This window comes from Electrophorus electricus, chromosome 3, assembly GCF_041902795.1.
Source record: "Electrophorus electricus isolate QZ-2024a chromosome 3, ASM4190279v1, whole genome shotgun sequence".
Lineage (NCBI taxonomy): Eukaryota > Metazoa > Chordata > Actinopteri > Gymnotiformes > Gymnotidae > Electrophorus > Electrophorus electricus.
Genome location: NC_137499.1, coordinates 34459609 through 34476054, shown reverse-complemented (window position 1 = coordinate 34476054; position 16446 = coordinate 34459609). Strand labels below are relative to the sequence as shown.

The 16446-nt window shown below is 40.8% G+C and overlaps 1 protein-coding gene across 6 annotated transcripts; it reads left to right on the top strand.

The window, feature by feature from the left end:
• The first annotated feature begins 632 nt into the window (after positions 1-632).
• Positions 633-15148, top strand: tlcd3ba (TLC domain containing 3Ba). Of its 6 annotated transcripts, none has more exons than XM_026997850.3 (8): positions 633-785; positions 2296-2449; positions 4485-4646; positions 5083-5166; positions 6745-6967; positions 7590-7685; positions 10356-10465; positions 10970-15148. In XM_026997850.3, the coding sequence occupies exons 3-8, from the start codon at positions 4522-4524 to the stop codon at positions 11223-11225; spliced, it is 894 nt and encodes a 297-aa protein (XP_026853651.1). In that variant the 5' UTR covers positions 633-785; positions 2296-2449; positions 4485-4521; the 3' UTR covers positions 11226-15148. The 6 variants fall into 6 exon arrangements, with proteins under 6 accessions (XP_026853651.1, XP_081567384.1, XP_026853652.1 ...); XM_026997851.3 differs by lacking the exon at positions 633-785 and adding an exon at positions 825-2020; XM_026997852.3 differs by lacking the exon at positions 633-785 and adding an exon at positions 825-2231 and having other exon boundaries at positions 2309-2449.
• The last annotated feature ends 1298 nt before the right edge of the window (positions 15149-16446 follow it).

The following is a 16446-nucleotide window of genomic DNA, read 5'->3' as shown; positions in this document are numbered from 1 at the left end:
TGAAAGTGCAAAAAACACTGCTCAAAATGTAATAATTAACATTTAAGAGAAATAAATTTTGACTAAATAGGTTGTGATTCTGCAATGTCTTTCTTTATAGACATATAGCAAAACATACTGTGATGAAATATTTTGAGTCAAAGATCAAGGCAGACAAAGCATGTATTTTAACTGGTGATAATCATGGAAATATTTGAGCATTGCTGTCCTCATACTAATATGTAATGGTGGAAAACGTCCCGCAGTAACATGCCACTACAGGTCTATTATGTCTTAAATGCATGAATAAAAAGTCATCAAGCAACCGCATCCGCTCTGAGTAGTGCACAAAATGTGATTTCTGACTAAAATCATTAAAAATATATATATACATTATATCAACTACATCCGTTATGTCTCATCATTGATAATACCGACTGATGTAGCTACTTTTCTTTGATCAACTATTTTTACATTCATGCAATGTTAAAATGTTAAAATTATTGTTCGATCAAGATGCAATAGTTAATAAACGCGTACTATCAGGTCACTTTTTCACTTTTTATTGGCTGGGAATGCTGTCAGTCAAATCAAATATACCAATGCATAAAATGTAAGAATGCAAAGCTTGTACCTCTCAGCCTATCGTATGTAGTCTACCTGCAATCGCGGCGCAGATTTAAAAGTAAAATTCAGCTCGACAACACATTTGGGTTAGACACTATGCTTGTCTTATGTAGTTAGTTATCTTAGCTAGTTCCCTAAATGAGATATGCATTCCAGAGGCATGATCCATGCACAGTAAGGTAAGACTGAACGGTTTTTCGGTATCAAGCATAAATTGCTGCCTCTTTTAATCATTTGGCTAGGCAGCTTGCTAGATGACTAACTAACGTAAAATAATCAAAATCGTTAATCTCTAATTTATTAGCGCGGTTTCGATGGTTCGTATGATAATTTTATTAATATAAGTTAGCAAACGAGCTGAATTACCACGTTAGCTTGCGTGCGAATTTAGATACGCATCTAGCTAGTTAACACTTAGTTCATAATTTTAAATAGCTAACAGCTAGCTAACCTACTGTTGCAAGATTGAGTTTTTCCAGCTACTATAATGACTAACTCGCTAATTATGTTTGACCTATCTAACCTATCTTACAAATTCTGCACATCCAATTTCCTTTAACTGCGACACTCTAATTAGCTTGCTTAGCTATTTTACTGCAATTACAATTTGCTTAAAGCTTATCTTGCATTGCAAATGTCGAGACTTGCCAGCTAGTAACTCTGTCAGCTAATTTATGAAGAGAAATTGCTTGCTGACCAGCTATTTGAATCTGTATTTGCACAAGTTTTACAGTCAAATTTAGCTCAGTGGTCGTGCTTACCGGAGGTTCGTGGTATTGTTTGGGTATTTCAGCCCCTGTAGCTACGTTGCCGAAATATAATTAAACAGCAGACAGCAATGACAGAAAAAAACACTGGCTAACCTAGCTAGGCAAGGTAGTTTATTATATTAAAACTAGATTCAAGCGTTTACCTGTTTCGGGCACATATTTAATTGACTTTCAAAACTGAGCTATTGGCATCCACTTGCTTTGTGTCTAGTTAGTTAGCTAACCTACCTTATTTATTAGCAAATCTCGCGCAACTCTTAAAATACTATTAATTTAAAAGCTGGTTGTTTGAATAACCCGAATCTTTCGCTCGCAAATTATTCGTTGTATGGCCTTATTAGTAGCTTGTTATTCGAACTAGTAATATATGTGCGTTAACTCTGCCTTCTTGATTGGTAGGTTACTAGATTAACTAGATTTAGTTTAATAGTTTCTTATCATACCGTGGAAGAGACTTGGTTGTTAGATATTGCTACAGAGTTAACTAGATTTATCTGCGTGTTTTAACATGCTGTTGCAGAGACCTGGTTGTTAGATAATGCTACTAGATTTGTTTTAGTATTTAACATGCTGTGGCAGAGACTTGGCTGGAAGCGCTGTGCCCGATGCCAGTACTGTGCGTGATAGGGCGTGTTAATCGTCAGGTAGTTGACAGTCACGAATTGTTAATGTTTAAATGGACTGCTTTAATTAGAAACTGTGTGAATAAAAATGCTAGTCATTAAGTGTAACCAAAGCTAGGTTAGCTAGTTCGCTTTTTTTGTTGGAAGGTGTGTGGAGGCGGTAGCTTGAGGATGCTAGTTACACAGCTAGCTGGCTAACTAGCTGCATATCCAGCTATGCTTCTGACAGACAGTGAGTGTCACGTTGTCTCATCTCTGATTCCTGTCTTTTTAACTTGGAAATTTTAATTTATCAGTCTCCCATTTAAGCTTTCTGGAATTCGGGACCTGATATATCCTCCGAAAAAACATGTGGACGGTGTCGCGGATACCTCCCGGACCTTGCAATCCGCTTTCTGCACGGCTGTGACAGGATTCACGGGCCCCGAAAGGACGCCGCGCAACTCCGATGTAAACGTCTACTTTGGTTTTTTCGCATGCGAGTCCCATCCTTTGCACTAACGTTACAGCAAATATGACCATACTCTCGGTCCTACCTAGCATAGCCAGCTACATTTGGTGTCTTTTTCTAACATAAACATTGATTTAAGCAGTGCTGTTTACAGCGGTCTAACGGAATCGTGTAGTAAAAATTAACCTACATTGCTTGTTAAGCATTTGCATGTACGAGGCCTTAATTTATGAAGACGATAGTTCAATTTCGATGTCTGGTTTGGCTTGTTCTTTGCATTTAATTGGCTTTGTTGTTGGTAGGGGAAACAATAACGGATCTGTTACTAAGGCTGATTAGTGTCTTGCAAAATGCATAACGTGCCTATGTCATCTGCAACCTGTTCGCTATCGCTAGCTCGCGCTCTTGAAAAAATCACTTTGCACCACGCGCTGCTGGACTGATGTGCCTTGGTAACAATGGAACGGATTGCGCGAGCCTGGTAGCTAGCTAGCCATAAACAGTAGCTGGCTTTGTAGCGTCACAAATAAATACTAACGGATCAACTTGTAAAAGTCAATATCTGTCGGTATGTCCGCAGCATCTAATAGTACCTCTTCTATTCCCATTTTTGATTTTTTTTTGTTTTGCCAGTGATCCAATAAACGATAAGTAGCGCACTGTGACCGATATGACGTAGCTAGCTAACGGACTTCTTTCAAAATATCCCAGTAGCTACGTTCTCGTAAACTATAAATGCTTTCGCTTGACGTTATTTTAACGTATATGAATAAACGATAGTGCCAGTTTGACTGTGTTGACATGTTTGCGTGATGAATTTGACTGTAACCTCTTGAAGTTCTCGTCCGTCTTATTTGGTTAGCAATATGTACTGAATGAAACATCTACGGCATCTGCGGCGGTTATACACGATTAGTTGTTGATTGCGTGTTTAATCCATCAGCGCATTTTGTGTTATCGCAAATCATTTCAGGACATTTGCACCACTACTACCCCGTACGATCACTTCATGTTTTGCTTTGAAATTCATTAGACGGTTTTATCCGAGTGTTATCGGTTTTATTTACCATTTTTTGTTTATTGCTGTTTGTTCACGAGTGTGTGTTGATCTTATGTCGTGCTGTTATTTGCAGGCTCTAGCCTCCATGTGTCTATGGTACTAATGTAGTTAATGAGGGGAAAACACTGGCATTTCCTCAACAATACCCAGCCTTCTTAAGATACTGGATGCCACCCCACCCCATCAGTCTCTCCCCATCTCTCCCATCTCCCTCTCAATACCTGCAGTAATCTTCTTAAATCTCCATCTTGCTATTACTTTCTGAATCTATTTTGGTATAATTTTGTCATAATTGCAGAATCAAAATAACTTTTTTTGCCACTTGTATTTAGAGTGCACCTTAATCATTTTTGACCACTTACCTCAACTATGAAATAGTAATTTAATCGAAGTCTAATGATATCTTTCTGTTGTGTGAGTTCCCAAATTTCTCATTATTGGCACATTACGCAGCTCGAAAATCTGTGTGTTTCCTGGTTCTCTAATTTTTGATTTTTGCAGTTTTTTGCCCATGCAGTGCAATGCTCAGATAGAAATCATGAAAGAAATTCTTGCATTACAAATAGAAAAGCAAACAAATGCAAACCATTACTTCAAAAAGAAAGCACAAAGAAAATGATAATGCAAAATGTAACTTTGAGGTGCATCATTTAAATATTTTATTTATGGTTTGTATAATAGTAGTATAATATAATCCTACCCTGTTAAATGGAGCATTTGTGGACTTGCAACTAGCAGTTTGGAGGTCATTTAACTTCAGAAGTTAAATAAGTGTGCTTGTAATTACAAATTTATTACAGTATTTAATTTTTTTTTTTTTTACCAAGTAGTTATGTGCAAAAACTAATTAGGATGAACTTCAGTATTCTGATAGTTGATGATTAGTCATTCTTTCTTAAAATTGAGCTCTGTTAAGCACTGCCTGTGGTAATGTTTCCCCTACATGTTTTCTAAGATGTGAGTCTTAATTGCAGAGATAGGCAGAGAAGACAGGCAGCATCGTGGGAGATCATGCTCCGCATCCTAGCCGTCGGCTCCGTCTTCTTCCCAGGGCTTTTCCTGCTCTCCAAGAGATGCCTGAAACGTACGCCGGGCCTAAAGTGGAGCGAGGCCGATGCCGTCATCGTCTCTGCCAGGTACCGTTCAGTCTGGGCCACTCGTGTGAAAGACACACATTTTTGTTTATAACACTCTCCACAAGATGTTTGGATGTGATGTAGCCTTCGTCTTAACCAGACAATAGTCTCAAGCTTCTCATTAAGCATTCAAAACACACAGACCGCGTATAGTCATTGCTTTGTTATTGTTCAGGAAAAAACGAATCGGGGGTAATTATTGTATCATGAAAATGCACATTATATAAAGTAGTATGTCCTTTTTTATTAAGCAATACAAACAATTTTGAATATAAATACAATATAATAATCCATTATATATTTATATTGTAATTATATGTTCGTAAATCATTATTCTAGAATAATAATGCAGTAATATTGAGGAGTCTCCCTTCCAGTGGATTTTCTGTGTGTTTGGTTGTTGCTGATGTTGCTTTTCCACCGTCACTCCTTGCAGACTGGTGTCCTCTATTCAAGCCATCATGGCCTCCTCAGCAGGATACATCATTGCATCATCATGTGAAGAAATCATTGAGGATCAGTAAGTGTTAGAGTAACATTGTTTCCTCTGGCTGCGTGGAACTAGTAGCAAGATATTGCTTCAGATATTTATGCAGAGGTATATTGAATTACTAATTGATTGTCAGAATATTTTCAGTACAATAGTGTCATTGAGTGTACACCTGGAGGCAAGGGCACAGGTAATAACAGTGAAAATATGCTTTTCTATTAGAATAGGTTTGGTTATTTGTGCCCTTGCATTCAGATATTTATGCAGAGTTATATCAAATTACTTATCGATTATGTCAGGATATTTTCAGTACATATATGTTGACATTGACATTGACTGTCCATCTGAAGGCAAGGTCACAGAAAAAATGCTTTTCCACTGCAGTAGAGTTAGATATTTGTGCCTCATTTTTTAAAGTTCATTTTGTATCTTATTACCCACAAGAGTAGATTTGCAGTTCTCAGTACTGAAATCTGTGATGTACAGGGGCATATGATCAGTACTGTAAAGTTGTGTATATGTGTAAGCTTATCTAAGAATGTGCCTTTCCCTCATCATTCGCGTCATGTCTCTGTAATGTAATTAGTCTCTCAACCTAATTAGTTTTCCTCTGTGAATCCACTGCGGTGTGCTAATGGCTGTGTAGCAGTGTGGTGCAGTGCAGACGCCTGAGCCATGGCCACGTTGGCAGTGTGTTGTGTGGCTGCTGTAGTCAGGGCCTTGATTCATGACTCAGCTGTAATGCTTGCCGGTGTCAGGTACATGCTGAAGGAAGAAAAGTAGGAACGGGGCTAGAGAGAGAGAGAGAGTTTCTCAGTCTAAATCTCCAGAGGGGTTTAATACCTGATCCCATCCTATAGGCTGTTGCCCGCCAAAGGGCAGATTACAGAATAAGTTAGTGTCATTATCAGTGGACCAATTGTTGACAAAGCTCAGAAGAAGCTATAATAAAAAAAAGTTACAATTCAACATATCATTTGTCCATATGTAACATATGCCAATTAAAGAAAAATATGCAATCAAAATAATTTGTGTTTTGTGGATGTTTGCATCCATTACTGCAGCCTGCATCTCACCCGAATTCTCTGGAATTACCCCCATTATAGTCTAGACAAATGATGTAATTACACCAGCCTTCGGTCTAGTGGACTTTCTCAGGAATGTGCACGTTAAGTCCTTTAGTCTGCAAGTACAGAGAAGTCCAGCAATTTAGACTGGGCAAGTGGGAGAAAGAAAATGCAGAGCAGGAGTGAAGAACATTCTGCATGTGAATTTGCTTTCCAAAGTGTAGGAAAAGTGGGGTCAGGGGTTAATTTGAATAGTGCTGTGTGCTTGCCCTCTCCTGGGCTGCTGGGTGCCAGAATCTCTGCCCCTCCTGGGCTGCTGGCTGCTGGGTGCTGGTGGTGGTTGGACAACTGTTAAATCCTGCAGGAGTAGCTACACTGCAGCACTTGGTGGTATTTTAAGCTGCCGGAGCTTTGAGTTAATGAGGAGGGAGCATTACCCAAACCTCAACAGTACAATCAACTGCGTATTCTTCTGTCTCTTTCCATCTCTTCTAATCCCCTCTCTCTTGCTTGCTCATGCTCTCCCCCCCCCCCCCCCCAGGCACTGGCTCACCACCACCTACATCCTGTTTGCAGTCCCTTACTTCATCTACGACATCTATGCTATGTTTATGTGCTACTGGTACAAGGTCCAGGTCAAGGGTCATGAGGAGGAGGGCAGGGCTAAGCCCATGGGTGAGGTCATAAGGAGCTACCTATGGCGAGAATTCCTCATGGTGCTACACCATGTCGTCATGGTTACTGTCTGCTTTCCCGTCTCTGTGGTAAGTTGAAAAAAGGGTCTCAGGTGTTGCTTTGGTTTGTAGTGTAATCTTAAGCAGTACAGCACACAGCAGGCCATGAGCTTCACTTTTGCTCTCTGGCCCTTCTCAACGTGTTTTACATTAGAAATGTTCTGTACAAAAATTTGTTGCATTCTACGAAGTGTTTCTGTCTTCCTAGGTACTCTGTAATATATTCAGTAGTTCTCCAGTTCTCTGGCATATTCAGTAGTTTCAGAGGTAGCAGCGCTGTTATGAGGGGCTGTGTTTTTCAGCACAGCTTTGGCATGGTGTTTAAGGGCCTCCATTCCTGGAACCTTACTTTAGGTTTCTTGGAATTTTTGACCAGTGGATGGTTTGCATGCTATGTCCCTAAAAGGCCTCTGTATTATTACCCTGTCGTTACACTTTCTTCTCACTTTCTATCTGGAACCATGGAGACAGTTGCTGTTAGTGGCATGGTAACTAGCCATTAGGCACACTTAGAAGGGTGAGCGTGTTTGGAGCAGATAAGACAGGAGGAGTCCTAACCATAGAGCCATGCCAGCAACAGACATTTTGTTCATATGTTGAAAGTATGAAAATAAATTATTTTCTTTCTTCCCCAATAACCCCTCCCCCCCAGTTCTGGAGGCAGGGAAAGGGGGACTATTTCCAGGGTGTGATGTTCATGGCTGAACTCAGCACTCCTTCTGTTTGTCTGGGAAAAATACTCATTCAGGTAGGTACACTTCAATCTCCAACACCCATTTACCTCCCCAACACCATCTACTCAGTCACCCTTTCACCAAATGTAAAAATATTGATTATGTTGATACTAAATATTTTGAAACTGTACAATGATAATGTCCCATAGTATCAATACTATTTATATCAAATGTGCTTTCCTGTTTGCACTTTTTCCCCACCTAGCCTTCCATGATGCTTTGATAGCACCAAGGTCTCCCTAAGTGCAGTTTATGATAAATTGGCAGCTTTATCAAGTTCACAGTCTTTGAAACCAGTCTTAGTGTGTGGACATACTTTAGCAAATAAAGATGGCGGCGCGGTTACTGTGTCTGGTGTATTCACACGAAAAGTCTTGCTTTTTAATTGGTGATCCAGTTAACAGGTTAGCGCTTTCACACAGGCTGCGTACGTGGAGCGGCAGAGCTTCCCAGCGTTTCTCTGCTGCGGCGCATATTTAAAGAAAAGGAACAACGCCAGTTTTTCCCACGTATCACATGCACCATGAAGCCAAATGCACTTGAAAACTACTGAACTATATAAAAAATTAGTAAAAACAATTAAATACGAATTATGTATCATTATCATTATCACACTCCTGCTGCATGCATATTTTCCATAGGCTTGAAAGAATTTGGCTAATCGCAAGTCAGCCAAATATTAAACTATTTGATTTTAATGTGAGCTACTTTGCCAAAAAGGTTGCCACCATCCAGGTTTGAAATATATTAATATATAATTTTATTATAAAAGTTAGTTTTTGTTAGCCTATATTCTATTCACTTGCTAGTTTTTTTTAATGTCACGAGTAAGCCTGTAGCCAGCCACGAGGACATTGACTTCCAGGCCCTGATAATTTTTTATTTTTCATTTATTAATTTTTCTATAGAGCTAAAAATAATACAACTGGATAAAAGAGATCAGTGCTTAAGAATTCATCTGAAGGGAGTGCTTGCTTAATTCAGTTTAGACAAGGGCGCGAGATTGCAGCCCCATGTGTCTTCAGCACTTCCACTGACAACTGACAACAGTTGTAATTTGCACACGTTGGTAGCATCACTGTAACAGGTCGCTTGTGTGTGAACTGGTAGGCAGCAAACCATTCAGTAAGACTAAACAATGATTCGTTATGCCATTATCTGAAAGAAGCGTTCAATACCGTAACCTGTTGCTGAAGTAAAGACAACAGTATAATATGCTTACTCTGGCCATAATGAAAAGTAGGCTATTTCTTTCATTTTAGTAGGTTATATAATGTTTCACACATCAGTGATTCAAAACAGCTTGTGTAGGTGACAGTATAAATAATAGTAAGCCTACGAAACATTGATTTAAATTTACTTTTGGATTATTCTATAGTCATAGAATTTATTAAACATGCACTTAGCGGGGCTTAATTTAAATCGGATGATGCAGGAAACGCTTTGTCCAAGCCCACATGCGGCCATCTGAAGAGGTGGCCTTCACATGTGTCGTCACACCAGATTAATGTAAATTCAGCTTTGGTCCCTCTGTATGTGTGACTGGCCAACGCATATTAGCAGTATCAGTCACTCTGCCACGTTGCACACACCATGCGGAGGTAGCATGTGTGAGTCATGCGTCAGGTATTAAATGGTCCTGCTAAATGTTGTTTTTATCTCTTCCTAGGCTAAGAGTCTTAAGTGGTAGTGACAGGTAAACTTACTTGAAGTTATCTTAAAGTATCCGATAATGGCCTCAGCATTTATTTGTGTCAACAATGCATATTCCCAGTGTTTGTTAAAAATGAAAAATGTAGTTAAGTTGGTTACACAACCTTTTTTTTCTGTATGTCTCTCCTGCTGCTCTATCTGCACTGTTTGTGTGAACTGAGAATTCATGTTGATCTCTTCAAAGCTGTTGGGGTTTAATTTTGTAAGGTGATTTATTCTGTTTACTGATTCTAGTCACACTACCTTTTTGTTGCTTTGACTTTTGACTTTTCTTTAACCAAAATGGAGAAATCTCAATTTTATTTGGACATGTTTACCTTCACAAAGACATAAAGACCCTCAATTTTTTCTGCCTTTGTTATCAGAAATGGTATCTGCTATCAGTATATTTCAAAGTAATGTATCACAGTTTCAGTAGTGTGACACTACTTTTACCTACCCAATACTCTCACCTTCTCAACCCCACCTGTCCCATCACCCATTCATCTTAGTACTGGCTGCTCTCTCTTTTTGAAGTCTTTCTTCCTTTGTGTTTCTTTGTCTTTCTCCCTCTCTTAAGTGCATTTGTTGTAATCACTTCAGGGAGTCTCTGAAACCCCACCCCCACCCCTCCCCCTTGCCTTGCGTCTCCAGTGTTCTGTGGTGAGCTGTGACAGTGGCTGTTATGCTGCACTTACTTTAATCACCATCAGCGCTTCTTATCTGACTTAATGCTGATTAAAAGGGCTGTGTGTGCCTCTCTAACCTTCTGTCTGTCACCCAGACGCACGTCGTGCTCTATCTGGACTGACCCCTCTCCCACCCGCTGAGTGGCGGAGTGACCCTGAACCACTGGCTACCGAGCACATAGTTGGGACGCAGAGCTGGGCCTGACTATGGTTTTCTCCTTTCTGTAGCTTACTAACCTCTTTTTTTCTCTCTCTCTCCCTCTCTCTCTTGCGCTCATTTGCTTTCTCACCTCCATGCTATAGTACAAGCAGCAACACACTCTCCTTCATAAAGTCAATGGGGCTCTCATGCTGGTCACTTTCTTCGTTTGTCGAGTTCTTCTCTTCCCCTACCTCTACTACGCCTACGGCAGGTACGTTCACACACGCGCTCTCTCTCTCTCTCTCTCACACTCACACACGCGTGCGCACTCACCCTTTCTGTCATTGATGATTGGGCTCATATCTGGGGCATGTGCTCTGTTCATGTATAAGCATAAAGCAGTATACTCCATTCAAATCTGTGAGTTTTTAGACTTTTATGCAGGCCACTTCTTTCTGTTCTTCTGCTGTCGTCTTATAAGAGGGTCCAGCAGGGTCCGTATGGTCACTCCACTGTTGCTTTGCTTTAACTTCCTAGCAGACTTTCTAGAAAGTTGAAATCTTCCCCACTATAACTGTGAAATGCCTCCTAAAATCTTCAGTAGGTCCTGAGCCCTGTATGTGATTATGTTTATTTATTACAAATTTACCTTATGTTATCATTGTTTTGGTTTTAGGCTATAGATTTTGACCCACTGTTGGCTAACGTGTGTTTGTGTGTTTGTGTGTCTGTGTATGTGTGTGTGTGTGTGTGTGTGTGTGCATGCACTCTGCAGGTATGCGTCCATCCCCTTCTACATGGTGCCACTTTCCATTCCCTGGCAGTATAACGCGGGTGCTGCCTTGCTCATGGCCCCGCAGGTGTACTGGTTCTGTCTGATCTGTCGGGGGGCCTTCCGCCTCTTCACTGGGGCCTCACGTCATCAGCGCCCGCCCCTCAGCAGCACAGACTCTGAACCCAGAAGCCCACTACCACCTCCCGTCAATGGCTACGGTCCGCAGGATATGGAGAGAGAGCCCAGCACGCACTGAGAGAGTGAGAGGAGAGAGAGAGAGAGTGTGAGGGCTGCCTAGAGGCTGGAAAAGAGGGTTGGGAGTTTTTTGTTTGTGTTTTTGTTTGTTTGTTTTTAAAGAAGCCTCAATCATATTGGGGTAACTGAAGGCTCAGTACATGTTCCAAGTAGTGAGTGTTCCACTGCTGCTGCGTGGGGTGAATAGGACAGGACAGGACAGAGGTGGAGCTGATGGGAGGAGTGTAAGATGTGCCTACCTCTGTCCCCTCTCTTCCTCTGAGGAGCATGTTCCTCAAACCTCTGTCGCACTCAGTCACTGCGAAAGACCGGAGAGAGAGAGAAGAACACAGATTGTATTCTTTACACTGTTTCCCACATTCCGTGACTGACTTTCCTACACCTGTTGGGAGGGGAGGGTAGTGTACTGTAGAGCAGGGCTAGCTGTCATTTGTACATGACCATTGCAATGTGCACGGCTGGAAAAAAGGTGGAGAGAGGTTAATACTGCAGCAAGTATGGGTGGGGGGGGGGGGGGTCTCTCGTAGATCCACACACTGGTTTGCTGTTGTCATTTGGAAATGGGGGAGGAGAATTAATTGATGAATGAGGGGTAAAATGGAAGGGTTGAGGTAGGGATCAGTCTCTTCATTTAAAGAATGGAAGGGTTGAGGGATGGATCAGTCTCTTAATTTAAAGAATGGAAGGGTTGAGGGATGGATCAGTCTCTTAATTTAAAGAATGGACGGGTTGAGGAATGGGTCAGTCTCTTCGGCCTCTCCAGCCCAACTACTCTCCCAGTCTCTGTCCCTTCGCTCATGAGATCATTTCAAAAGTTTAAATGGGGAGCGAGTACATAGCAAATTTTAATGGTTGTCAATTATTTATTATTTATGTAGATTCTGATTTTAATTATTTATTCCACACCCTTTATTTATTTGATTTTATTCTTTAGCACTGTTTGTTTTACGTTTTAAGCTACTTGTCCCCCCTCTGATTTATTATAAGAGGAGGGGAAATGGAGAATGTTGTTAAGGTGCCAGGACGTTAATGGATTTGTGTTGGCGATAAACACAGACTCTCCTCTCTAATGGCCCTTGTGTGCAGCACCCAATGGAATGTTGGAGATTTTCTAAGGCCTAAGCCCTGTCCAGGCATTTATGTCTTCAGCCTGGCAGGCAGTGACCAGATATGGGGTGTCTGGCTGTATTCCTGGTCATCTACCACCCACCACAGTTCAGTAGTAATGAACTGTAAAATCCAAACGAAGGACTTCATTAAGTGGATCAGGTGTTGTAGGGTTGGGGCTGGAACGAAACCCTGCAGGGCCGTGAGTCTCTGGGAACGGAACTGCCCCGCTGATCCAGTGTGTGCCACTAACCCTGCCCATCCTGAGCCCTCGCCTTTCATAAGGCATGCTGCTGAGTGAATCAATGTTCTATGGAGCTTCTGGTGGTGTTTGCAATGCCTGTGGCCTGACAGTGTAATTAGAAATGGCATGAGTGGGTGGTGAAGCCCATGGGCAGTGTAAAGATGGAACTGGCTTTGGCGTTGGAGTTTGGAAAACTGGTGACATTCTATTTGACTTCCACAGTCCATGTTTTCAGTTTGCACACAGACTGATGTCAGTCAGTACCATAAACAGTATTATATGGGGGAAGGGAGGTACGTTGCGTTCCATTTGTGTATGCACATTTCATAAATGGTGGTTAAACTGCCTCTTCACTTGGGTGGGTGCTGTACTGGGTCTCCACATCACTGAGCTGGGCAATGCACTGAAAAGGTGGAGAGGGTTTTACACACCTTTTGGATCAAAGCCCCATGGTCCTTCACCATTGCTGTAGATTTTGAATGAGTAAGTAGTTTAGTTTTCATTATTTATTAGAACATTTTTGAAATATATTCCAGTTTTATTTATTCCATTTAAAGAATAAACGTTCTCAAAGGCATCTATGTAGCTACAACAGCCTACAAACATTTTTCTTGTTTGCGGTACTGTGAGTGGGTAGCTGGCCACTGGAGCGTCAACCACACTGAATCCTAAGGGATTCAAACCCCAGGAGTGTCACAGGAGCAGGGTCGGTATCTGGGGCCTCGCTCTGTAGGGACCAACTGCAGGCATGTTTCTACAATAGTGCAGCTGTGCTCCAGTGGAGCTTCATCCAGCTGCTAGTCTGTCAGTCTGAATTTTGTCAATCTGTCTGAGGTTTTCCTGTTGCAGGGTCCTGCTGAACATGCCCGTGAGTGTTGACTTTAGACTAGTGGCACTGATCTTTGCAAACAAAGGTACTTTTACCTGCATGGGAGATGGGACACTATTAATTTTTTGATGTTCTGTTATAATTGTTATTGATTAATTTTAGTAATTTATGTATTTATTCGGGGAGGTCTGACTGTACATATGAGTACATCTACCAGTGTTCTGCTGAATGGCCATCTGCCTGCCTGAAGTCTCTACTGTGTCTTGTTCTCTCAGCTAAAATATACTGTAATGTCTCCTTCTGTACTCAAACACTGCGTGTGTGTGTGTGTGTGTGTGTGTGTGTGTGTGTCTCTGTCTCTGTGTGTGAGAGATTCAGAGAAAGAACCAGGAATGTTAACACCAGTAAATAAAAAACTGTCCACCCCAAGTAACGGCTAAATTGTGAAGGATGCCATCAGTGCTGGAAATGGTGAATGGGGCGTGCGTGCGTGCATGTGTGTGTGCGTGCGCGCTCTCTCGCTCGATCTCTCAGTGGATCAAATACAAACATACGGCACAGAAGATGAACAGCCTCGTGGATAGCTCTGTCTGACAGCATGTACAGAACAGAGAGAGAAATGGAATGTCATCAACAACCTGTGAGACTCTGAGCAGTTCTCAGTAAGACAGGGCATGTGAAGTTATTGAGCTGCTCGGTTCTGTTGAGCTTGTTCAAAAAAAATTTCTAGAACAAAGGTGCCTGCAGCAGAGGTCTGTGCAGTCTAGCAGGATCCCTCAGCCAGGGCAGCCCTGTTGAATTAACTTTGGGTGACAAAATTTGAACTGAACTTTGTTTTTGCTTCTCAAACTAAAATAGATAGACTTTATAGTATTGTTTATGCTGAATTCAAATCTTTTTCGAATGTTTCTATCATGCTTGGTTTTTAAGTTTCAGAGCAGTTATGCTTTACGTTATGTTTATATTACTTATTCAAAAATAAGGTTGTTATTATTATACTTAAAATGCACAAACTCACTTCTAAAGGGTACAGTGTGTGTGATTTCTGCCTATATTTGGCCTTGGGAACATTCTTCAGTGTCCACAGTTGGCTGTCAGCATTGAGGGGATCCATTCTCCTTGGTACCACTTTACCATACTATACATGATGACAAGCGAGTATACTGGAACTATGGGTGATAGAGAAATTCTGAAAACTTTTGTATTCAGTATGCATAAATACACAATAAACATAGTCGACAGTGTTGACCAGTGCAGGGCTCTTAACATGAGATCTGGTTATCCTCAACACAACAACAGTGTTAAATGTTACTGAAATACTCAACAGTTCCTTATGTTTCTGGAGGAAATGCTTTGAGCAGATGAGGTCATAAATGGAAAAGGCATGTGGACAACAAGGACAACAAATTCTTTAAAAAGTTAATTTGAGTCAGGTCCTTGCTGTGCTGAAGGAAAGAAATGGGAGGAAGGACACAATCTTTGGCTGGTCCATTATAATTGTTATTGATTAATTTGAGTTATTTATGCATTATTTATTGTCAGAAGTCTGAATGTTCATATAGACTGTTCATATAGAGTGCATCTACCAGTGTTCTGCTGAATGGCCACCTGGCTGCCTGCCTGAAGTCTCTAATGTATCTTGTAATCTCAGCTAAAATATACTGTACTGTCTCCTTCTGTACTCTGTATGTGTAGGTGTATAAGAGGGAGAGTGAGAGCATAAAAAATGAAGTGCCATTTAAAATGAGCCTAACTGCCTATCTGTACCAATCTACAGAACTACTGGTGTTGGAGCATTGTTTAAGCATACCCCTAATATTGAGCAACCAAGATGAAGTTTCTTCAGAAAACTGCATAGAGGGGGAAACTTATGTGCCACATAATATCTGCTATATTCCATTATAATGGAAATAATGCAGACATTTCATTGTGAGCGTGTTAAAGGAATTGTGAAATTGTGCCAATTGGGATGGAATGGGAGTAAGATAAGAACTATGGCTCATTTAAAACCCATTATGGTTTTGGTGTGTGTGTCTGTCTGCATTCAGTGTGCTGGTGGATCACAGCCACTATGCAGTCCTCAATATGGAGGGTCTCACTCCGGAGGTCTGAGCAACCCGTGCCGTCTTCAGCCTATTGTATCGAGTCAAACGAGGAACGTGGTGATTCCACAGGAAAGGAGTTGCATCACAGATGTCATTAGTGGGAATGTCCACATGAGGCCGCTAAACAAAGCAAAATATGTGAAATGCTGCCCCTTTGTGGTTAGAATGAGCCATTTCCATCACAACGTGATCCCGAGAAACGCTTTTTATTTGAAAGTTCTTCAGTAAATCTTAACCAGTTACAATATTTTGTAATGGGTACAGTGTAACTTAAATGACTTAAAAATAGCATATAGTTTCTGTAGCATCTGCAGGTGGAAAATCTTATGATTATTAGCTTCCAATGCATCTGCAGTTAAAGTTACCCTGAACTTCAAAATATATGCTATAAGGGTCTGCATTGTGGCCATTCAGTGCGCTTCATAAACACCTAGCTTGAGAAATTTATGTAAAGTAAAAAGTTGTTGGGTTTAAAAAAAACATTAAACTTACTGTTATGATTTGGAAATGAATATCTTATGTCTTGGAGATAAGGTAACAGAAAACATGTAAATCCCGAAAAATTAACACCACTGGAACTGAGAAACCGGTCCTATTAACACCGCTTAAAAGTGTCCAACCCCATAAATCATAAATCACTAACAATGTTGTGTTAAATATAACACTACATGAAGCAAACATTCATATTCGCAAATACAGAAATATTATTATTATATGCAGAAACAAATATCTATAAAGAGGAATAAGGACATTTCTGGAACAATTTTATTATCTTTATCAAGTGCACTTTGCTATGCAACAGCAACCCAGTCGACTCATGGCATGCAAAGGATGCGTGAAAAAAACCAAACACATTTAGTACTCTAATGCGTTTTCCATTAGTTCCAAAATGTGTGAAGTCCACTGAACAGAAAGAGTGGAGTGAAAAGTTCCATTT

Coding starts and splice junctions, on each gene's coding strand:
- tlcd3ba (XM_081711258.1), top strand. CDS start 745: ATGAGATATGCATTCCAGAGGCATGATCCATGCACAGTAAG. Junction 6,968..7,589: donor TCTGCTTTCCCGTCTCTGTG/GTAAGTTGAAAA, acceptor CCTCCCCCCCAG/TTCTGGAGGCAGGGAAAGGG. Junction 7,686..10,355: donor TGGGAAAAATACTCATTCAG/GTAGGTACACTT, acceptor TCCATGCTATAG/TACAAGCAGCAACACACTCT.